The sequence below is a fragment of the Chelonoidis abingdonii genome, chromosome 4 (assembly GCF_003597395.2).
Source record: "Chelonoidis abingdonii isolate Lonesome George chromosome 4, CheloAbing_2.0, whole genome shotgun sequence".
Classification (NCBI taxonomy): Eukaryota; Metazoa; Chordata; order Testudines; family Testudinidae; genus Chelonoidis; species Chelonoidis abingdonii.
This window is the reverse complement of record NC_133772.1, coordinates 78,596,267-78,619,847: the sequence shown is the minus strand read 5'-3', so window position 1 is coordinate 78,619,847 and position 23,581 is coordinate 78,596,267. Positions and strand designations below refer to the sequence as shown.

General features: G+C 46.4%; 1 protein-coding gene across 1 annotated transcript in view; it reads right to left on the bottom strand.

Annotated features, from left to right (window-relative positions):
* The window catches only part of CREB3L1 (cAMP responsive element binding protein 3 like 1), a 61,203-nt gene that overhangs the window by 22,703 nt on the left and 14,919 nt on the right, over positions 1–23,581 (bottom strand). Inside the window, exon 2 of the mRNA XM_032775095.2 lies at positions 3,686–3,914. Within this exon, the coding sequence (XP_032630986.1) occupies positions 3,686–3,914 (229 nt within the window). The remainder of the gene's footprint in view (positions 1–3,685; positions 3,915–23,581) is intronic.

The window sequence follows — 23,581 nt, the reverse complement described above, 5'->3', positions numbered from 1 at the left end:
AGCAGCTAGGGACTGTAAAGGGGTCACAAAAGCCCAGAAGAAAGTTCCTCTGGTGTAGGAACTGCATAGGGCCCGTGTATGCAGCCATAAACTGCTTCTCTGTGCAGCTCCCAGTATAGGGGACATGCCAGGGGTAGGGAATGAGTGGCCATTCTGCGCTGCAGAGTAGCCTGTAGGCAGTCATAGGAAGGGTGCCATAAGTCAGAACAGCCACTTATGTTGAGGCCCCATCAGCCCTGAGTGCACTCAGAATCCAGGTAGATTCTTAAAGCCACCTTTGCCCAAACTGCTTCAGGGCTACACTTTCTGGGAGGCACAGCACAGAATTTAGCCCCTGGTTTGTGCCCACACAGAATGTAGTTAAAACTCTGTCCGTATAAACCATGTGCCACCCTTGGCAGTGGCCTATGCTGGCTGTCTTCCTGTAACTACTCTGGCACACTTATTTTGCTGTGTGGACAGGACTCCCTAACTGCGCCTGTGTAACTGGTTGGGCTTGTCCTCCTTCCTTTTCTCTGCAGTAGTATGTCCCCAAGTACATTTCCCCTTCCATGCCCTGAGGGTGCTGCTCTGTAGGTATATCCCCCATGCCTATTCCCTGCTGAGGCACTATGGGATAGCTACCTAGATTTTCCCAGAACGCACCAATGGAAACATGATTAGGCACCCTAGTAGGTGTGAATGCATAACACAATAGTGATGGCAGCAAAGCTGCTGTGTGGACACAAGCTGAACTGCTACATGTTAAGGAAGCCAAGCCATAACCACTTACAGAACTCACAGTTGTAGCTCTAATGTGGATGGGCCCTGTATTCGAGACAGAGGGGGCGAGTATAGGTTACAAGGCTACAGGTAACTGCACCCAGCAAACTTGGATGAACTTTCCCCTCCATCCAGCTGTTCTGCTACAAGGGAAAGCTTTACATGTCCCTTTCTGTATGAGGAATGACGCTCCCTCTGCCTGCGAGTGCTGTGGCTGCTGGACTTGTTATATTCAGAGCAGAAGAGGGCAAGCAAGGGGCTCTTCCTGTCTAGAATAAACTAGGTGAGAGGGCAGCCCCCAGCTATGTCACTTCAAATAGGCCAACCAGTGAACACCCAAACAAGCACATGCTGTCCTTCCTTCTCCTGTCCCCATGCCAAAACCCTCTGTCTGCCCCACTCTGAAGACTTATTACAAGAGCTATTGGGTTACAAAGATGAACCAGCCAACAGGGTGTCGTTCAGGACCAGATGAGTAGGCATTTTCCATGGCTGCATCTACATTCCACAACCTCGGTGGTCCCAAAGGTACAGATGATCTAGAAACACTGAAGATGCATCTGGATCCTGCTGTGTGAGTGGTGCCAGGAGATTCTGCCTCAGCACACTTCTCTAGATAATTGTTTATGGTCAGATATTTGGAATGTGTGTGCAGTAAAAAATACAGACCCATCACACACAGATATGAGAAATTTATTGCTCCTCTGAAACAGGGAAGGGAGTGAAGAGAAATGAGGGGAGAAGGGGAATATTATTAAATGTAGTGTCTTCATTTCTCTTTCCTCTCTGTGCTATAGAACCACAGCCTGATTGTTGACATGGAATTGGACTTCACAGATCAACAGCTCACCCACTTGCATGTAATCAGACCTACACCTTCTACTCTAGAGAACTGTAGCCTGTTCTTGGGCATGAAATCATGACTGCACTCCCTGGTCTGCAGAACTGCAATCTGGTACCTGGAACCAGATGTTCCATATTTGTACCCATAATCCATTAGGCAAGTGGATTCCACTGAAAAGCAAGCTCATGATACTGATGAGCAACCTAACTGAATTAGTGGGTGTCTAGCCTGGGATGGGCAAGATTCTGAAGTTTTTGAGGACAGCAGGGAAGTATGGAGAAGCCAGTGTGTAAAAAGCCAGAACTGGCTCCAAAACTAGAGACAGCCTAGGTTCCCTTGAGAATGCTGCAGGCTGAAAGGGCATACTTAAGCCTCACAAATGTTAAAGGAAAACCATTAGTGGCATTGCATTTTAAGGGCAGCACTAATAGGTACAATGCAGACATAGATCTGGATTTGGGTCCAAATGAAGGTTTAACCCACACAATTTCAGCATAGGGCTATTGCTCCCAATTCACAGATGGACTAAAATATGTATCACATTCAAATATGAGCCAGATATAACCCTGGACATGTGACTGTGTGTGTGCACATGTATGCCTGCCACAATGATATTTTGTACTCATTCACTGCACAGATGTGAACTGCACTCTCTGACTAGTAATGTAAGGCTGGCACAGCACTTCAGTCTTATTGATTTAAGTGGGGTTTAACTGATGCATAGCCTGCACAAGAGCAATTGTCACCCTCAGTATCCCAAATACGGCTAGGGTTTCTATAGACATAAGAAAGCCTCAAAGAGCTTGCAGTCTAAGCAGAGACATGACAATATATGGAAAGAGGATACAGGAGAAGAGGTGGCTAGTGTAACAGATACAAGCTCCTGAGTTAGCTTAGTACAACTGCATGTCTTTGTTTTGTGTTTCACTGCTCCATCCTGTTTGCTTCTCACCCTATCATTATAATCTTTATTCTCATTTATTTATTTTCAATGTGTGCGATTGGCAAGACCACAGATGTTAAGGTGTGTGTCCTCGCCTGCGTGGTTTTTGCTAATTGCCCAAGAATACTTGCTTCTGTTGAGCCCCCTGCAGGGATGTGTTAGTGTTAAAGTTAGGGACAGGAAACCCTTCTGAATGTTTGAAGGTTAAGGAAAAGCTGTCGGGCCTGATGTTAGGCCTCTTGCTTGGTGACCCTCTGATGCACTGTCTGAGTTATGGGTACTGATCCTAAAGGTGTTGACTGTGTAATTTGCAAAGAAGAGGCAGCAGATGGCAGTTTCTGTCCTTTCTTGGTGTTTGTTATCACAGAGCAGGGATAGTTCCTGGCTATGATGGGGAAACCTCTATCCCAGACCTTGCTCTTGCTAAAAGGAAGGGCTTTCTTCTCATGTATATACTGAATCAGTGACACAGCTTTTTCAGGCAGCCTGGTGTCCATCAGCTGCCAGGACACCCACACAGTCCCGCAAATTATAGGACTCTCTGTTGGGATTGCTCTAAAAATATCCAGCCATCATGAATTATCCTGAAATGAATTGTTTTAAAAATAGGGTTTGAAATAACTGTTCCTCTCTGTCTTCCTCTAAGTGAGATCTACTCACAAGGAAGCCACTTAGTTTTCCACATGAGCCAACTGGCTGCAGGCGGAGACTTATGCTCCCTATCTCCAGGCCAAACCTCACTGGTAAGCTCCAGGAAGGGACTTGAGTCCAGTGCATCCACTCCCAACTTACCAAGGTCCTACGGAACTGCTGCCTGTAGTTTGCCAGGAGCACAGAGCACGCAGAGACACAAACTATAATCATCAGCACGAATAACGCACAGCAATAAAAATGAATAATTATACTGTGAGCATAGCAAATTTAAGAAAAAACGTGGACCACATTCATAAAACAACAGACAAATTTATCCACTGATTAACTGTACTAAGTCAAAGCAGTTAGGCAGTGCCCTAGTGCTGAGGAGTCTGAATTGGGTCAAGCAGGCCCCACCTCTGCTCAAAGACATCAGCTCTTCTAGGACATGCAGTACATCTTTTGGAGACACGGCAATCTGCATATGGGTTTCTTGTGCTCACCATTGGCATTATCTTCAGTCTTGATAGGCATGAGGGGGCTCTGGGGAGCAGAATCTCCACTGAGCGAGTAGCTGTGCTCTGCCTGGATGCCCGGAGTAGGAGGGTCCAAGTCCATGTCCAGTAAAGGGTTCTTTTCAGCCAGCATTGGATCATCAAAGAAACTGCTGAAGAGTTCATTGGAGAAATCCTCCATGTTCTCAGAGAAATGATCCAGATTCTCGGAGAAATGCTGAGAAGGAACCAAGTGAAAGAGAATATTATTGTCAACTCCAGTAGGGGCTAGGGAGCCTTCCACTGAACTGTGATCAAAACTTCAGCAACCACACCATTTGGATGAAAAATAACAATCTGATCAGCGATGATAGCTAGATAAAATCAGCTTTCTATTTATAAGATAGGGTTCAAATGCTCAATGATATATCTGCCTTTTTATCTATCTATCCTGTACATACCCAACTAGCTATCTCTCTGTCTCCCCTATATACCCACCTATCTGTCTATGTAGGGTTTATACCATATACTATTTAGTAGAAGAAAGAGCGCAAGGCAAACTTGCATGGTAAAAAAATGTAAGTACACCAAAATGTGTTCTTCTGAGACTGTCCTTAGTGACATAAATGTTCCCATGTGTTCTCCAAGCAGCAGTGGGCACCCTGGTACCAAAGATAACAAAACCCAACCACTGATTTCTATCAGTGAGAAAACATTAGTGTAATCAAAATAACAGGAAGGCCCCATGTTGTATTTAATTTCCTTTAGGATTTCACAGCCCCTCTGTGGACCCTATGAGAATGTCCTAAGGCCAGTTAATGCCTGTGAAATTCTGCTTCCTGATGAAATTTAAACACCACAGATGGCCGCCTGTTAACAGCAAACAATCATTCCACCGACAGCCAATAAATCTGATCCCATGCAGAACCTGTTTCCCCTGAGAAATGCACTCCTTTTGAGAAATCAGATCACTAACTTTTCCATTTGATACAATAAAACATTGGTGGGGCAATGAGAAAAATGATGGCTACCCATAGCCAGCTGAAAATGGATCCCATTTATCAGCAGAGTGACACTTTGGGGTCAGAGAGAAGAAAGAGAAACATAGATTACGTAGGTGGTCTTAAAAGATCTGGATAGAGCTGACCCAAAGTTAAAGAAGACTAGGCAGGCCAGGAGTGGCTAAAGAGGGGAGAATGTGGGGTGGGGTGGGGGGCACTGCAAGCAAAAGACTGAAATATTGCAATGTCATGTGTGTGTGTGAGACAGCGAGACAGAGGCATATATTACAGCCCTCTGAGTACCAGTGGAAGGAGACCATGTACCAGGAGGAGCTTGAGAGGGTCGAGGTGTGTGTATTCCCTTTGTTCTCTAAAAGCAGAGCTGAAGGAGGAGTTGGCCAGAGGACCCCGGATACCACACTCCACTAGTTCCTGTTCCAACAGGAAGGTGTGTTTGTTTTACTTTGCCACAATATCTTTCTGCAAACAGAGCTCTGGCATTGAGAGGGTTGGAGAGAGGAGCGGGCTGCAACTGGGCAGAGCCAGAGCACAGCTCCAAAGCTCTGGTAGCAGAGATAAGAGAATGCTATGTTCAAGATAGGCCAATCTCTGAGATTGGGGATAATTATTATTATCAAAGATGGCACCAGGGATCAGACTCCCGTAAATGGAAAGTGGACACAGAACAATTAGATTTGTAAACTGTTATTTTTACCCAGAAAAGCTGGCAGGGGCTCAGAGGCAAGAAATGGGTGGGATGGGGGCAGGGAGGGAAAGGAAGGAGAGATAAAGCGGAGGCAGAGCCAATGCGGGAGAATGACTGTGAATGGCTTGCCAACTACAAAAGCAGTTTCTCCTCCTTTGGTGTTCACACCTCAACTGCTAGAAAAGGGCCTCATCCTCCCTGATTGAACTAACCTCGTTATCTGTAGCCTGATTCTTGCTTGCATATATATACCTGCCTCTGGAAATTTCCACTACATGCATCTGACGAAGTAGGTGTTCACCCACGAAAGTTCATGCTCCAATACGTCTGTTAGTCTATAAGGTGCCACAGGATTCTTTGCTGCTTTTAGCAAAGCGGGTGATAACACCACTTTACAACGGGACATATCTATGTTGGAGATGACTGGGCAGCGAACTGCCCAGTCACAGAAGTGCTGTTGTGTCCCTCATGATGGGCTTTGGTCTCCCATGCTGCCAACACATAAACTTAGTTTGGAGATAAATTTCTGAGCAGTAAATTTATCCATGTTCATCTGGCAAAATAATAAAATAGAGTCTGCGTGTCCAGATCCTTTGGTGATGAGAATCCTGAACCCTGTGGTAATGGGCAGTCTAGAGCCTTTGGTGATGGACGCCTCTGAAACACATCTAATAAATACATATACAACTAACACAGGATGCTCAAACTCTATCCCTCTGAGGCCTCCACTGGCATCTGGCCAAGAGCCAGAGAGCTGCATCTAATTTGCGTAGAAGGCTTCAGATTTACAACTACCCTCATCTTTAATTTGGAGAAGCCCTAGGGAAACTACAGAAGCTGGTATACAATATGGTCACTTGTGTCAGAAAGGAGCATTGCATATTGGGGTCTGTAGTCTCTGCAGACCACACCTCCATATTAAAGAGGAGGACCTCTGTGGACCACATTGTAGAAGTCCCTGGACTAGACTTTGTATAGACTTTACTTAATGCTCTGGCAGTAAGGAGATCAATAGAGCAAAGGCCAGAAACACACAATTAAGAGTGAGGCCTAAGGAAGGAATTCACAAAGGCTTGAATATGAATGAGGATGGGGATAATAAGGAGATGCACAGAACAGACTCAGAGTCCCACAGCATCTTCCTAGTCTAGAATATCCTTCTGGAAGCATCTTCTTCCTGCTAAGTGAGACCTGCCAAGTCTCCCATGGGATTCAGCTGTGATATGATGAAGGATTCTGCAGTGAGCTTCACATAGCTAGAATCTCCCTCATGATTTTTTGAAATCAAGTTCTTATAAATGGTCTCAGTTTAAACCAGCTAGGAAATGTGATCTTCATCATCCTAATCCAAAAGGAGGGACGTGAAATTGACTTGGAGAAAACTTCTTCCAGATAGGATCCAAAGCTAACAGCTCACTCTCCGTTCACATCATTCCCTCCTGCTATCTCCCTCTCTCTTTCATGCTCTCCTTCTTTCTCATTCCCTTTGACCATGCTCTGCAGCCAAGAAATATCACGAGATATATTTCCAAAGCGGTACTGCCAATGAGCGGTCAGAAAGGGGGCAGCCAAGGGACAGCAGCCCCATGGTGATGATGTGCAGGATTTCCTGATCCAAACCACGGTCTCTGGCCCCCTTCCCCCTCAACACTGTTCCACGGAGATGGGATATGCATGTATGCATGTGTGTGCTGGAGCCATGGAGCAGCCTATCTCCAAACACAGCTATCCCAAAAGCATCTCTGAGATCACAGGAAAATCTGCTCAAGTTAAGACAACTCATCAGCAAAGAGAGAGTGTGAGTCTTTGAGACACTGGTTCCTGCACCCTCCCAAGCCTGGTGACTGACACATGCATTGAATAGTCCAAACATGTTTCCACCATATGTTTTTACCCAGACCTCACACTCAGAGTTGCTTGAATGGCAAGCTCCATGTGTTTGTGCCTCTCATTTAAAGAGCCCCTTTCTGGTATACAAGAGTTACCTTGGGAGTAGCATAAGACATCCAAATGTGAGCTCTCCATTTCACCCACCTCAACAGTCACCCGAGCTTGGACCCTCATCTCTCTCCTCCACTAGCCGCACTATTGTGGGCTCTCCCCTTCCCATCTTTTATTGAGCTCCTTTGGGACAATCTCCCTTCAGATTCATTCAGTTCAGTTCTCACAGCCTTGTCACTGCTGCTATGAAACTCAGTGGTTTCACTCCAAAGAGGAACTCAGCAAAGAGCCAGTCCAGTTGAGCTGCAGCCCATCCAGAAGTTTAAGACCTTTGCAGGTTGGAGGTACTGCACATGTTGGCAGACTAGCAAATACGGAGGGGATTCTTCTAAGTTTTCTCTTATATTTTTAAAATATTTTTCCTCTCTGCTTGCCAAGATAAATCTCCCATTCCAGCTGTGACATCTGCATTTCCTTTCTCTGCTTTCACTGAGGAATGAAGCCTCTGCACCCCAGCTTCACAGCAGAGATTTCCTATTCATTCCAAGAAAGAAGAGCCCACATGCTCCAGCCAGTCCTTTCACTCTCTTAAAAATGTGGTGAATTTTAGTGCTCATGGAAGTGAAGGCCTGATAGTGCTAACAAGAGCCAGGCGGAGTGTGGGCAGATGCTATGCAAGCTTTCCTTTCAGAATGCAGTCAATGCACCTCCATCCTGACCTTCAATTCCTCCTGTTATTGTAGTCTGGACCTCTAAAGAGTTATTCCAATGCACTTCAGTCCTGATCTGCAGACCAGCTATCCCAGTCTAGCCCCTCCCCAACATGCACCTCCATCCTAACCTGCAGCTCCCTGCTATTCCAGTCCTTTCCCACAGCTCTGTGAATACACCTCAGTGCTAACCCACAATTCTCCGTGCTATTCCTGTCCTGGATATCTATGCAGCCCAGCTGAAACACTTCAATCCAATTGATTGGGATCTGCTGACCCCACTGCTATCCCAGGCCCTCAATTCTGACCTGCAGCACCACTTGCTATTCCAGTCTTCAATCTTTCCCAGAGATTGCCAAACATGACGAGTTTTTCTGTAATCGTTTTTAGTGGCAAGACTTCAGAAAACATCCAGATCCCTGACATGCTGCACTTTCAGAAGGCTCACAGGCTGACTGTACAGTTCTAGAGCCTGTACCAAAGTTTGTCATCAAAATTAACAGATAGGCATGGGAGGAGGGGAGTTTCACACCATCACAAACAATGCATGAGGTCCAATCCCGCACAGGAGAGGTATGATATTTACTTATTTTCAACCTGTAATGTATTTTGAAACTTAGATGATAGGTGCTTGTGTTATTATTCCTTGGCTGTGGCCCCTGTCCCTGACATTTCATGGAATCACAATGAATATCATAAACATTTCATTGCAAAAGCTCCTTCCACAAAATCTCTGTGTCAAGGGCCTGGATTTACAATTTCTAGAGATAGGTGCCACATGTCACGCTAGGGATGACGCAGACTCCATATAGTCAGAGGAAAGTGTTCACTAAACTGGGACAGGATAACCCACTACCCCAGATATCATAGAGAGGAAGTGGCAGTTGTTAGAAACGTCATACTACTCATACCCAGGATCTCTTCTGGATATTAATGATTCCTCTGCACTTTGGCCACATAAAACTAGAAGAGATCAGTTTCCAGCTAATAACTAACTCATTTATTTATTTTACAAATGTTTTCAATTGCAATTTTTTTTCTTAAACGTATGCCCATCTTAGATATGTATGTGATTCCAACAATGTAATATGCCTCACACCCCTCAGAGAGGTAAGGTAGTGCTATAGTCTGCATTTTATAGATGGGGAACTGAGGCACAGGGAGGCTACAGCCTTCTCCGCACTGGCAGCAGCCTGTAGGCTACGTATAGCTTGACACTACAGCGAAATGCAGGCTGCATCCATTTTCGTGTGTAGCCGTGAAAGGTTCTGGTAGGGGGCAGGCAATGGGGAAAGGCTCCGGCAGCAGGGAGCAGCTAACACAGCCTTTCCTCACTGCTTTCCCTCTGCCAGAGCCTTACTGGATGCTTTCCCTGGGGTGGGGAAAGGCTCCAGCAGCTCCCTGCAGTGAGGAAAGGCTTCAGCAGCATAGAGGCGCTGGGATGCTAACCTGCTAAAAACAGCAGTGTAGATGGGGGAGGCACTAGTTGGGCATGTAGAAAGCCATACATATCCTAAGGTTCTGGTGAGTCTTTACTCACTTAAGCAGTGCCTCACTGCAGGGGCACTGGAACCGTGAGAGGGCATGGCTCTCCCACTTTCTAACATGGGCATAGTTTGAGGGGCATAGGGCTGCATTGCCCATCCAAACTTCAAGCCTCAGAAAGGCACACTGATCAGCTTCCCCACCACAAAGTGCAGCGGCTGCCAGCATCACCAGCCTCTTCCCTTAGCCCCCACTCACTAGGAGGCTCTCCATTTACCCTGAGCAGCATGCCCTGAGGGTAAGGACCCAGGCTGGGGACAGCTCTCAGGCATTCCACCCTTCCACCTAGGGCTGGTGGAGGATCTAGGGCTCCCCACATATGCCTGTGCTCCCTGGGCAGCTCTTACCACTGCCCAGCTCCAGCCTTCCACCTGACCAGGGGGTGGGTCCTCTGGGGGAAAGAGAAGGAGCATGGGGGTGGGAGTCTCATTCTTTCCCCCGAACTGCTACCAAGGCTCTGGGTAGACACAGCCTAAGTGACTTGCCCAAGATCACACAGGAAATCTGTGGTGGCCCAGGGAATCAAAGTCAAGTTCTAGACTAGTGCCCTAACCATCCTGGCCTGCTTGGGACTCCCTTGGAACATGAGCAGACTGGGGCTATTGGGCCAGTTCAGCCTCCTACTCAGACCGAGAGGGAGGATGGGAGACCCCTCACCTGGACCAGACACAGAAGGAGAGACCGTGGTGACCAATCGTGCGCTGTGGCTACCGCACCAGGTCATTTCCACCTGGCAGCTCTGTGCCTACAGGAGCGGGGACGGGAGGCTGCTGCCAGGGGGGAAGGAAAGCTGAGGAGAGGTGGGAAGAAAGGAGGGCAAGAACAGGACGCGAGGAGAAAGGGGAACCGGGCGGTAGGGAGGGCTAGCGAGCTGCAGGAGCGAGGAGCTCTGCTGAAACCCACCCCAGCCCCGGGGCCTGCAAAGGGTTAACCTACGTGCCGAAGAGGCCTTCTAAAGAACGCAGTGAGGAAGCTGACAGCCCATTGGACAGCTCCGAGGGACCCAGGGCCAATGGGGAAGCGCCTGCCAGCCGAGCAGCTGTCGGGCGATGCTGAGCTGTGCCGATCAGGAGGAGTGCAGGGTTAGAACGGAGCTGCTCGCCGCGCGCTCGCAGGCAGAGCGGGGTCCGGCCCGCACGTGCAGCTCGCACGGGGGCAGCTGGCCCGGCCCGAGGTTGCGCGAGGGGACGCGCTCCTGCCGGGACGCGACCGGTGCTCCGCGTTCCCTTTGGCCCTAGGGCCGCTGTCACCTCAGCGAGCCGACCCCGCAGCGCTCTGCCTTTGTCACGCCGGCTCCTGGAGTCAGAGGGTGCGAGACACCGCCGGCAGACAGCCCGCCCGCTCAAGGCTTGTGCCCCTGCCCTCAGCTCTCACCCGGGACTCGGGTAGTGCATAGGCCTGTGCGGGTGCTCTGCCCGAGGTGAGCGTGACTTGGGGAAAGCAGCATGGGGCACAAGCACCTCTCTGGGTTTCTGTATCACGTTCACCACTGTAGTAGCTGAGCACCTCACTGAGTCATCACTACCTCTTATGAATAGGGTGCCACTTCCCCCAGGCCACCTAGGACCACGAATGGGGCACACCCCTTCACAGGGTGGGATTAAGGGGGAAGAAATCCAGCCTTCAGCAAGCAAGTGGGGCACGTGTCCAAGTGGAGAAAATTCTCCTCCCTTTTGCTTCAGATTTCCATGTTCCAGCTGTCTGTGCTGTGAATCATAGTGTGATAAAACAGGCGAGCCCAGCAGGTCCCCACGCACAGGATGGGGGTATTCCTACAGAGAATGCTGCTGCCCGCAGCCTGAATTCAGAGCCTGTTGGGGAGATGTAGTTGGTGCATGGTATTTTCATGGTCAGACAAGCTATTGCCTCATTTTCATACAAAGAGACCTTGGCCTCCCCAAGGCCCATGAGTCTGTGCCTTTGAGTCATTGTGTTTGTGTAGAGGTGGAGTGGGAATGGAGCCACACAGATTCATACAACAGATCCACTAACCAGCTGCAAACTGCTAAAACTAACTCAGCCACTCAACTCTTCAAACCGGCATGGCTAGCTCTGAGTTTCCTGGCAGACACTGGGATCTAGACATGGTTGGGTCTAAACAGAACCATCCCTGGTATCCATCTGCTTCCCTAAAACCAATTATAAATCAATCTGGATCATGTGTGGCAGCCCAGGGCATCTGGGAGTATGTGCTGCTATCATGAAGGAAATACAGAAGGCTGGAGAGTGACTGCCCCACTCCATAGAGAACACTCCCAGGGTTACTCAATTCCCAACTCCCACTGACTAACAACCTGACCCAATGCAAGAGAATGTTAGAAATGTCACTTCACACAAACCCACATCAGAGCCACCTCTTTCCAAAGCTACACTCAGATGGTCACTCACAGAACCCAATTCTAGTTCTCTCTTTCCCTGGGCCTGCATTCAGAAGACATTCACACAAATAATAATCCTACAGTACAAGTTTTCCCCCATTTGTGCTATACAAACATGAAACAGTTAATCCAGGCATGAGATCGGAGGGGGGCATAGAAATCCAGTTCAAATTCTTTCACTGCTGGACCTGACTTCAGTGCTGCCAGGCTCTTGCTTTGTTTGTTTGTTTTTAAAGGATTCAAGTCCAGAGCACACCTGGGAGTGTTTTGAACTTGTCACACACATACAATCTGCACGAGGTCCCAGTGCTTGCCTGTCTGCAGCCCCTGCTCTGAGCCCCAGGCCATCCATGCAATACCAGTTTGTTATCTGGGTTCCAGTACCACCTTTTAATTCTGGTGTCAAAGCGTTCTGTGTTCTGACACAACTTGCTGATCACACACTGGAGCTCAGAGACCCAGAAGCAGAATTCCCAAACCACCTCAAATTATGCTTCACATGAGATTCTTCCAGGTTACTGATGCACTCAGTCCCCATGTATCAGACCTAACTAGAAATCAGACTCTGGTCCTCTGATTCCCAGTGTGATTTTGTCTCAGTACCTCATCCCTTCATGTTTCTGACTTTTTGCCCAATTCTCTCTGGCTGTTTTTAATGAGTGTCTATGAAGAGACAATTCCAGTCTGGGAGCTCTGTCGACTTAGCACTTTGGTACTCATTCCACAGTTTGCATCTCCATCTGTGGCAGACACAGAGGTTTACTATTCACCCACTCCTCCCTCACAACCCCCAATGGAAAAATCAGCTGATGGAATGCACAATATTGTTAAAAACACACACACACTACAGACCACATCAAAACCATGTGGCTGGAATCAGTCATGCAATGCGAACCTTAAACTTTTCATGTCTTTCATTGGGGAAGAATTTTGAAAGACAACCAGGCACTTGGGGGCGGTTGGGTTTGTTTTTTAACTTTATGATTTTGTCCCAAAAGCAAAAGGAATAAGGAAAATGTATAAATCACACTCTGATTGGATCTCCCAACAGATGCACTAAAAGCACCTTCTATTACAGTCCCAGAGAAATCTAGGTCCACCAACATCTCCCTCACATCTGGGCTCAGCTTGTTTTGTGTAAATGTGTTTGACAATTGGCCATGCTGGTTTTGCTGCAAGGAGCAGAGCCCCAGAAACTGCAAGTATCCAAGAGGCTAAAAGCATCTTGGTAGGTGTGTGATGCTGTGGGTGTGGGACAGAGCCCCCCAAACTGAAGGTACTAGTAGTGTGATCACCTGTGCACCATGGGGAACATTTGCATCGAATCTATGCCAAATTTCTCAAATGCAGACAAGGCCCATATATTCTTTGTACAGTGAATATAGATGGAAAGTCTAGTTTGCCAGCTGCAAGGAACTAGCTGAGTCTGCAGAGTCCTGAACGGAGACAGGCAACTCTGCATTCCAGTCATCAGCATCCTGAAGGACAGAAGAAGGAATTCCTGCTCTTTCCTGCTACCATCACTCCATATATGGTACATACACAATAAAAGCCAAAATTCTTCCCTGGATTACAACTCATCATAGCCTAATGGGGTATAAAGTCAGAGCAGAACTGGACCCACACACACTTGAGGGAGCACAACCCTGTTATTCCAGAGTGAAGCGTTTAGACAAATGGGAGTGATCCCTCCCCTAAGGTTAGGAGTGTAACCCCACTTTGGTTATTCAGGAATCTTGCCTTCATAGGGTTTAGCAGTCAAGACTTCAGCTTTGAGAACTCATAACATCTGCCAATTAAAAATTCTAGCATTCTTTATATATGGCTATCTAGCATTCTTTATATATGGCTATTAATGCCAATAGTATATTCCTATCTCAATCAGCTCTCGTAGGCAGAGCTTCTGCAGAATGACTTGTGTTTCTCTGTGCAGCACTCCATAATGAGACTACAGAAACTCCCATAGATATTTCACTATTTTCTATCCCCTTACTAGTCCAGGCAGAGACTTAATGCCAGCAACAGCTCTGAGAGGAAGCAGATTTGTAATACTCATCACTACTCATCAGTAACGGACATCCTCAACCCCCTCACTAGGGTTAATGCAGATGCCCTACTTCTTAGGAGTAGCTTAACAGTCTCAACAAAAGGTTTTTAACAGACTCACTAGAATCCCAAGTGTAAATGCTGAAGGGGTCAACTGAGCCATCAGCTTTTAGAGGCAGATAATGTAAATTCTATGCCATTGTGTGTATGATGAGATCTTAAAAAGCATGGCTCTGTTTGTGGCCATGGGAGAGTCCAGAACTCTTTTGGTAAGATATGGGGTTGATGTCTTTTGCCAAAATTTCTCCTCCCCTCTCTGTTGTACAAAGTGTGTTTGTTGGTTGATGCATCCCACCCTGAGGTGGCTCTATGATGGTGGGGCTGTGCAGTTAGTTGAGTGCTTTGGGACAGGTTGCATTGAAAAGCTAGAGGAATGTAAGGAACGAGATTATCCTTATTAACAATTCTTCATCTTATAGGAAGTGCCTGTCTTTCAAATCCAACTCTGCTACATCTTCATCTCCTCCCAGACACTTTCCCTTAAAAAAATATCCCAAACAGCTCCCTCCCCGGGGCTCTCAAAGACGCTGCAGCCAAAAAGCAATCAGAGTTCTGTTGTGATGCCCATCTGCATAAAATGTCACTATGCAGCCTGCAAAAGAAGCCAGCCCCTAAACTGCAAACCTACAGACAAACCCTGCAGGTCTGCCCAGAGAGCTTAAGGAAAACTGCATGATGAATAGCAACAATCAAAATGTTAGGATACATGAGATAAAGGACGGACAATAATACTGAGAATAATAATATGCCAGGTTCTGAATCAATTGCAGGGGGTCATCTGAAATATTGTGTTTGCCTGTCAGCAAAAGGCTAGGGCAGAATAAAAAGAGTCCAGAGACAGTGTAGACATATAAGTGATTAGAGGCCTGGAGAGAGTTTCATATGAGGAGAGATTGAAAAGGTTGGAACTGCTGAGAGAAGACACAAGAGATGATATGTTAGAGGTTATACAAAATAATGGATGTTCCAATAAAGGTAAATCGAGAGCTCTTATTCACTTTTTATTATAATTCATGTAGTGGAGACATTGAAGGAAACTGAAAGACAACAAATGTTAAACAAATAAAAGGAATTACATTTTACTCAGTGAAAAATAGCATGTGGAACTAACTGCCACAATATATCAATGGAGCCAAGATCTTAATAGGGTTCAGAGGATTAGACATGTATATGGATAATGAGAACATCCACTACTACATTAGGTAATATTAAAAATAAGATAAAAAGATATACAGCTTTCTGCTTCTGCACATTAACCAACCACTAGGTGATGGGGTTAGGAAGAAACTTCCCTTATGAACAGCTTATTCCATAATTGTCATTTTTTGCATCTTCTTCTGAAGCATTTGGTACTTGCAGCTGATACTGGGCTTCTGGAGTAGGTGGACCATTGATCTTACCTGGTACAGCATCTCCCATGTTCCTATGAGCCTGCTGTTCCACAGAGTGTGGGGAAGGAGGGACACAATGTAGTAAGAACACAGGCCTGGGAGATAGAGGGAGACTGTTTTGGGGGGAAAATTTGTTTTTCCTTTATGATTAGATTCAATTATCTCATTCAACCCATTTCTCTCAATACCCAAGGAGTGAATCAGAAACTACCCCTGCCTCAGGGTAGGTCCCAGAAGAGCAATGGAGGAAGCAGGCTTCTGAGGTGGAAGACAGCACTACGCTATTCAGTTCAGAAGGCTCAGGCATTAACACCACACATTGCTGGTGGCTTTTAACCCTGATCCTTCATGAAGGGCAACTCCAGATCAAGAAGGTCTGGACCAGAAAGGAGAGAACTTGTGATTCGCAGCTGAGAGGCTTTCACCCAAAATCACAAGAGAAGTCAAGCCATGCTGCTGGAAAACTCTTCAATGGGCAGACTGAGAGGGAGCTGCCCCCAGCACGTTTATGTAACTAACAGATTGAATAGGGTCTCACCAGCTGCTAAATTGTTTATGGCTTTAAGGCTGTGATATGCACAGGCATCACGGCAAGGGGGGAGCTCTCTGTGAGGCTGGAGTGGGAGGTCAATGTGTCTCTAGCTCTGCAATGTTCATGCTTCTGGGCACGGGCTGTTTTCAAAGTGACTCGGCTTGGAATGGAGATTTCTGACCTGCTGCCAGTAACCCAATGGAAAGTCTGTGCCCTGAAAAACAGATAGGAAATTTAACTTTAACTCGTACTTTGAGGGTATCATTTTCACCTCAGCATCAGAGCTGGAGAAGTGAGAGTCTGGAGAAAGCAGGACAAAGTTAATTTCCTTCTTAGCCCCAGCAAGGTGATGGGCCCTCTAGGTCAGGTTGCTGTTCACTGTTGGGGCATGCGGGGGGCTAACCCCAAGGCTAATCCCATTCTCCCCCACAAGCAAGGCTATGGTGCTAACTGGTGGTAGCAGGAAGATAGGGGAAATCCATAGTTCTGTGAAAAAAGCATTGTTCCCCTCAGATCAGGGCGCTAGTCCCTCTGCTCAGCTGGAGAGAGTCCTGTTGCATTGGCTGCATAATAAAATTTCAACGTTGAGGTGCCAAGGCAGCATGGGTCAACACCATCCCACCACTTTCTTCCCTCACCCCAGGCATTATATCTCTCGCGATTATCATCCCCAAGAAGGTAGACTTCTCCCTGACAGGGCACAGCAGTTGTGTCCTAAGTTCCTTCCCAGCAAGGTTTCCTTAGATCCCTAACTAGCAAAAAGAGACAAAAGGAGTTCATTCACCTGAAAGCGGAGACCCATGCACTTTCCCGGGAATAAATATCACATTTTCCTTTGACAATGGCAAATCCCCAAAGACCCACCCCTGAACATCCCAAGTCAGGCACATGTATTCCAACTGCAAAGAGTCTGCAGAAACGTGCAGATTTCAGGGTGTTATCCCAGGCATGTTTGCAAATTACAATAGGATACAACTGATAGTTTCATAGACATTAATGACAGAAAGGACAATTATGATAATTTAGTCCAGTGGTCCCCAAACCTAGGGTAGGGAGACTGCTTTAGCCCTGCCTATTAAAATCTCCCGTATTGCTCTTAATGGTCACTGGGAGATTGATGCCAATTCTGGGAGACTTCCAGCCAATCCAGGAGGGTTGGCAAACCTAGTGGCCCTGGCAGCTGGCCTGGCCATGGCTCGACTCCCAGCCCTGGAACCAGCTTCAGGTCCCAACCCCAGCTCGGCCGCAGCCCCAGCCCATCCCCCATCCTCAGCCCCTGGCCACAGTTCCCACTCTACTCCCAGCCCCCAACCCACCCCCCGCTGCGGCCCCAGCCCTTGGCTCTGGCCCCAAACACGGCCCCTCTCCCAGCTCCGGCTCCCAACTGTGGCTCAGGGAGCAGGGCATGGACAGAGGTAAGGTGGGGCATGAGGTAAAAAGTTTGGGGCCACTGATCTAGTCTGACCTCCTGCATAACATAGACCATAGAATTTCATTCAGTCCATTACTCGTAATTGAGCTACTGCATATATTTTGGAAAAACATCTAATCTTTATTTTAAAAGACTTCCAGTTATGGAAAAATCATCTAGTCTCTGGCTAAATGTTCCAATGGTGAATCACCCTCACTTAAAAACTGTGCATTATTTCTAGTCTGAAGTTGCCTAGCCTTAGCTTCCACCCATTTAATCTCATTATGCCTTTGTCTGTGGTATTAAAGAGACTTCTATCAGAGATCTTCTCCTCAGGTAGGTACCTATAGATCGGGGGTTGGCAACCTTTCAGAAGTGGTGTGCCGAGTCTTCATTTATTCACTCTGATTTAAGGTTTTGCGTGCCAGTAATACATTTTAACGTTTTTAGAAGGTCTCTTTCTATGTCTATAATATATAACTAAACTATTGTTGTATGTAAAGTAAATAAGGTTTTTAAAATGTTTAATAAGTTTCATTTAAAACTAAATTAAAATGCAGAGCCCCCCCAGACCAGTGGCCAGAACCTGGGCAGTGTGAGTGCCACTGAAAATCAGCTCGCGTGCTGCCTTCAGCACCCTTGCCATAGGTTGCCTACCCCTGCTATAGATCATAATCAAGTTCCATCTTAACCAATGCAACAGCTTGGTGGATACCTATCCTAGCTGATTATTTTGCTAACTATAGATACAATCTTACTCCCATTAAAGTCAATGGGAGTTTTGACATTTAATTCAGTGAAAGTAGGATCTAGCCATTTAGTTACATTTTACCATTGAGTTTAAAGATTAATTATTATACTACTTGTATTCAGATTTTAAGATAAATAGATCACAGATGGAAGCAAGCAACTCCTCTGGGAAAACACAAAGTTTGGTGTGAAATGGTCAACAGTGATGTGGAAAATGCAGAGGTAACAAGATTATTTGACCCCTGGAAAATTAAGGCAAAGTCCCCAGTGGTTTGGCTTTCCAACATTCTTTCAGATAGTACACAGTTAAATAGTTAGACAGCCATGCAGAACTGAAAGCAGTGACAGGCCCCGTGTGTCTGGGATGATTTTGTGCCAAAGAAGACAGACAAATCCACAATTAATCTGCAGGAAAAAAGCACGACCAACAAAATATTCCCCTTCTGGCCCCCAAAGAGCAAATGGCTTTTCCTAAGTATGAAACTCTTTTCATTTATTAAATTCCACAACTTGTCAAGTTTGTGCTCCAGTATATGAGTTTGTGACTCCAGGATCTCATCTGGAGGTTCATGGCACCCATTCACTATTCTATAAGAATTCTTCTGATGTGATCACTCTTAATTTAAATCTCTGGGGCCTGATTCTCCCCTGATTTGTTCCTTATTCTTCCTTCTCAGCCTCTCAAACAAGGTACACACGTCCTTCCCTCCCTCCATGCCTCTCTCCTCTCTCTGTCTAATTCTGGTGTCCTACCCTCATTAACTGGGTGATAAATCTCACCCTGCATCTTGGGTTAATTTTCTGTAGGGTTTGAATGGAGTTTTGGAAATGCTCTTGGACAATAAAAACTGTTCCTTTGAACTGGGGCCAGCTGGAAGGAGCTCCCCACACTGTAGCTGACTTGCAGGCTTTGGCTCTCATTCGCACCAATTCTTTCCTCTCCTATTCTGTCCAGTTTTTGCAGAGTTTGAGTTTTCCTCGGGTTTCATTTATGGAGCAGGCAGTGAGTTTGTGAATCTCTCTATTAATTATTATTAATTATTATTATTTCTGTTTCTGGTGGACCATCTGAGTGGCATGGGGTGGTTTCCTCTCTCTGTCCCAGACATAGAAGAGCCCAGGCATGAAACGATCTCTGTTGCCACCAGCCAAAGCAATGACTCAAAATCCTTGGCCTACTCCCAGGAAAGGTGCTGGATTTTCACCAGCGGCTGTCATCTTTCCTCAGCAACTCTCTTGCTCAGCAAGGATCAGTCCCTGCCTCCAGGCAGAACATGCCTGACCCTCCTGAACAGGACCACCTTCAGCACATTATCCAGCAACGAGAGCAAGGCACTGCTCCCTCTGAGCACAGTCAGTCAGTGTGGCATCTTAATCAGCCAGTGAAATCCATACTAGACAAAATGTCACTCAACAGAGACTGACCCAGCCATGTACTCAACAACCCCATCCCTGAATCCCTGGAGAAAGCAAGAATAAAGCACATGGTCAGGAGAAGGAGTCATGGGTAAGAAGTCATAATGTGCCGTCGTCAAACTGTTGTTTACTGATTCACCCCAATGCTGTCTACATCTCTTGAATCAGAGCTGAGATCAACATGTCCTTGAGCAGGACTGTATCATAAGCATGGCAGGGCCAGGCAATGGTTGCAGCTGTGTTACTCTGTGAGGGAAATCTATTCTTCAGGCCCAGCGCATCCACAAGCTCATCTATGCCCATGCCTCTGTGTGTTGCTCCATTTCGTCAGGGTACAGGGATAAACCCTGTACTATTTGCTTCTCCTTGAATTTACCCAAAATAGAAATAACACTGTGCATCTAGATGGGCCTTTTCACTTCAAGATCTCAAAGCACTTTGAAGAGAAGGAAACTGTAGCACAGAGAGGAGAAATGATTTGACCCAGGTTACACATAGTCAGTGGCAAAGTCAGGATGAAAACCCAGACCTAGGATCTATCCACTGGAACACACTGCTGTAAATGAATGAAAATTAACCACCATATTACTCTGTGATATAGCGTATACAGAGAGTGGTACCAAATTAGGGGGCTTGAGAGCTGAGGGCCCTGATGCTAGCAGCTCACCACAGATTGCTTCTCCCAGACGGGGTAGGATGAGCATTTAGCACAGTGGGCAGTATCAAACAATGCATTAATCCAGTCTTCCCCCTTTTCCACCAACCCCTGCAAGCCTGGCTGATTTCCAGAGCAGCAATGGCTTTATTATTACTGGGCCCCAGCATACTAGAATTAGTGACTGAGATCACACATTGCCTCTTCCTTCACTTCCACTGGAGTGTTGGATCAAGTAAATTGTGCCTCGTACCAACAGGGGAAGTCCACAAACTGCAGAACTTGAATGGAATGCAAGATTCTCAACAGTCACTGTCTTTGTTGGTGCTTAAGGGAGACCTCCTCCAGCGCTGAGCAACAACGTTCCAAACATTATCCAGAGGGATCATCCTACTTCCACGACAAGGTGTTGTTCAAACCAACACACACTTTGTGCAAGGATCTGGCTCCCAAGGTGACAAAGCTGTCAGCAAAATGGTGTGCAGTTTCTCAGTTTGCAGAAATGCAAAACACCCCAGCAGCTACTAAGGACCAGCCAGGAGAACTCCACAAATACCAACAGGAAATCAAAGTGCCCACACCAGACATGCACCAGCTAAAGGCTATCCAGAGCATGAAAAAAATCAAAGCTGGACAGTGGAGATTACATCATGCTGTGGATAAACCTGTGAGCCTGTCCAACTGGAACCAGGCCAACAGGTCCAGATGGCTGAAGAATGTGCTGAATAAATAGCTACCTCTGTCTCCTCCTCCTCTCTGTTTCTTCTATGTTCTCTCTATTTTCCCTCTTTCTTCCCATATTCTCCTCCTCTCTTGCCCTTTTTCTCCTTCCTCTTCTCTCAGAAAAATAATGTATCCTCAAGAGATAGTGCATAAAAATATTGATGATATATTTAACTATAATTATCACATGATGCATTGAAAGGCAGCCCCGTATAGCTGACAGGGCACAGGAGAATTGGGTTCTATCTACAGCTCTGTCACTGGCCAGCTGCATGATCTTGTGCAAGTCACTTCGCCTCTCAGTACCTCTTCCCCTCCCACTCTTTGTCTATTTAAACTGTAAGTTCTTTAGAGAAGGGCCTGTCTTTTACTGTGTATTTGTACAGCACCTAGCACCGTGAAGCCTCAATCTCAGTTTGGGGCCTTTAGGCACTACTCTGGGTCATATTAAAATTAACAGTTAAAATACTGTTAAATCAGACTCTTCTTTGTGCATAACAGTATCAATGGTGCCATCTGATACACCCCATAAGCTCTTCAGATCATCTTTTAGCACTCAGGATAAGTGAAAGGAGGCAACAATTCTACCAGGTTTATAAAAAGCAGGTAAAGGGACTACTTGGAAAAACTAAAATATGTACAGTTTGGCAGGCCTGGGCAGTATCATAAGGGAATTTACTAATAAATATACTGAACCCATGACAATTGTTTTTGATAAGTCACAGAGAACAGGACAGGTGCCAAAGGACTGGAAAAAACAAATATGATACTATTCTTAAAAAATGGACAAAGGAGCAATCCGTGCTAACACAATCCAGAAAATCTAACTTTAAACACAAAGGAAACAACTACTTACTATTTAAGGAAAAAATCTCCAATCATCTACAAGACAATGCATCCATGTGCAATAAGCAGCTTTGGGGACTGTTAGATCAACAGGGATCTTCTATTGTCCCCGTTAGCAGGTGTTAGTATCCTGCATAAAGCGGCTGAAGTTCTGCTGGCTCACCGGGACAGGTGCAGCGTGTTAAATCCTTCCTGTATATAACAGAAGTGGGAGCGTCTTTTGGGGACAGAAGGAACTTTGCCCAGGGGACAATCCTAGGGACAGCCATACCTAGGGAGTAAGCGTTGATAGAAGTTTATGTTGTGTTATTGAGTTGCAAAGCCCAGGAAGGGGTTAAGTTTTGACACTGACTCAGAGTCTGTTTGTTCTCTTGGGGATGGAGTAGGGACAGGGACTCAAGCCCAGCTTCACAAAGGTACTTAGGCACCTAAGTCCCAGTTTTGGCTCCACTGCAATCCACAAGACTCCTACCAAATCCTGTAGGCTCCTAAACTCACTCGGCACCTACATTTTCAGGGTACAAGTTCTCTCAATACCTATGTATCTACCTCTGAGCATGCACACTGCTGCCTCCCTCTAGGTGTTCGGATGTCTATCTCTTGCCTAAGCTCCAGGACAATTTGCAAACTGGGGGAAGATAGACATTTGTCCACCTATGTCATGTGCAGGGCCAGATTCAGTAGGTGTGCTCAGAGGCCACCTAATGAATTAGGTCCCACTCAAAGCCTGATTGGAAGAGGTACCCCTCCAACAGCATTACTTTTAGCACAGTGGTTAGAACACCTGACTTGGCTGTGGGAATCCAGATTCAGTTCTCTCCCCCACCCCCAGCTAAAGGAGGAGACAGATTTGAACAGGGGTCTCCCACCTCACAGGAGGCCCAATGACTATTTAAGTATTTATCCACAGCAGAACAGTCACTGGGCCAGAGAAAGATGAGAATGACTGTAGTCCAGTGTTAAGGCACTCACCTGGCAGGTGGAAGACTCCAGGGCCCAGTTCTCCAGCTCCTACCTCTCTTTCATTATTTACCCACCACGGAACAACTTCCACAGGGGAGACTGAGGGAATCCCAAATCAGTCTATCCAATAGCTCACTGGTTATAGCACTCCCATAAGAGGTGGGAGATGCCTGTTCAAATTCTCTCTCACTTTCTGGCAGAGAGGGGGAAATTGAACCTGCATCTCCCACATCCCTAACTCAATCCTGCAAGAAACGCCTCAGGCACCTAAGCTTCCTGTCACCAAGTGGCTGGTTCCCATTTGTGGATCACTAAACATAGATATCTTATCTCTGAGAAGGGCAGAGCTTAGGACACAGTATGTTGTCGACATCTCCCACTGGGTAGCTTAGGCGGCTCCCCTATTAGGATGCTGGCTTTTCTGCATCTCATTCTAAGGGATCTCTCTCCCCTCATTAACTGTATACTGAGCCTAGGTGCCTAACTTGGCTTTGTGAATCAGTGTTCCTGTGATTTTCTAGGTGCCTAAAAGATAGGTTCCGTGATGATCAGTGTTGCAGTGTCTAGGTCCTCTTGTGAATCCCATTTCAGTTCATCCATTGGGTTCAGAAGGAACAAATCTTTTTATTTTCAGTTTGGAATATAGAAAGCAAGAGTAGCAATGCAGCATTCTTAAACTTGTGTAAGTCCTGAAGCTATCTGAGTAAATCTGGACTGACTTCCACCCCACCATCAACCTCAGCCTGGACCAATCTACACGGGAGGTCCACTTTCTAGACACCACGGTGCAAATAAGTGATGGTCACATTAACACCACCCTATATCGAAAAC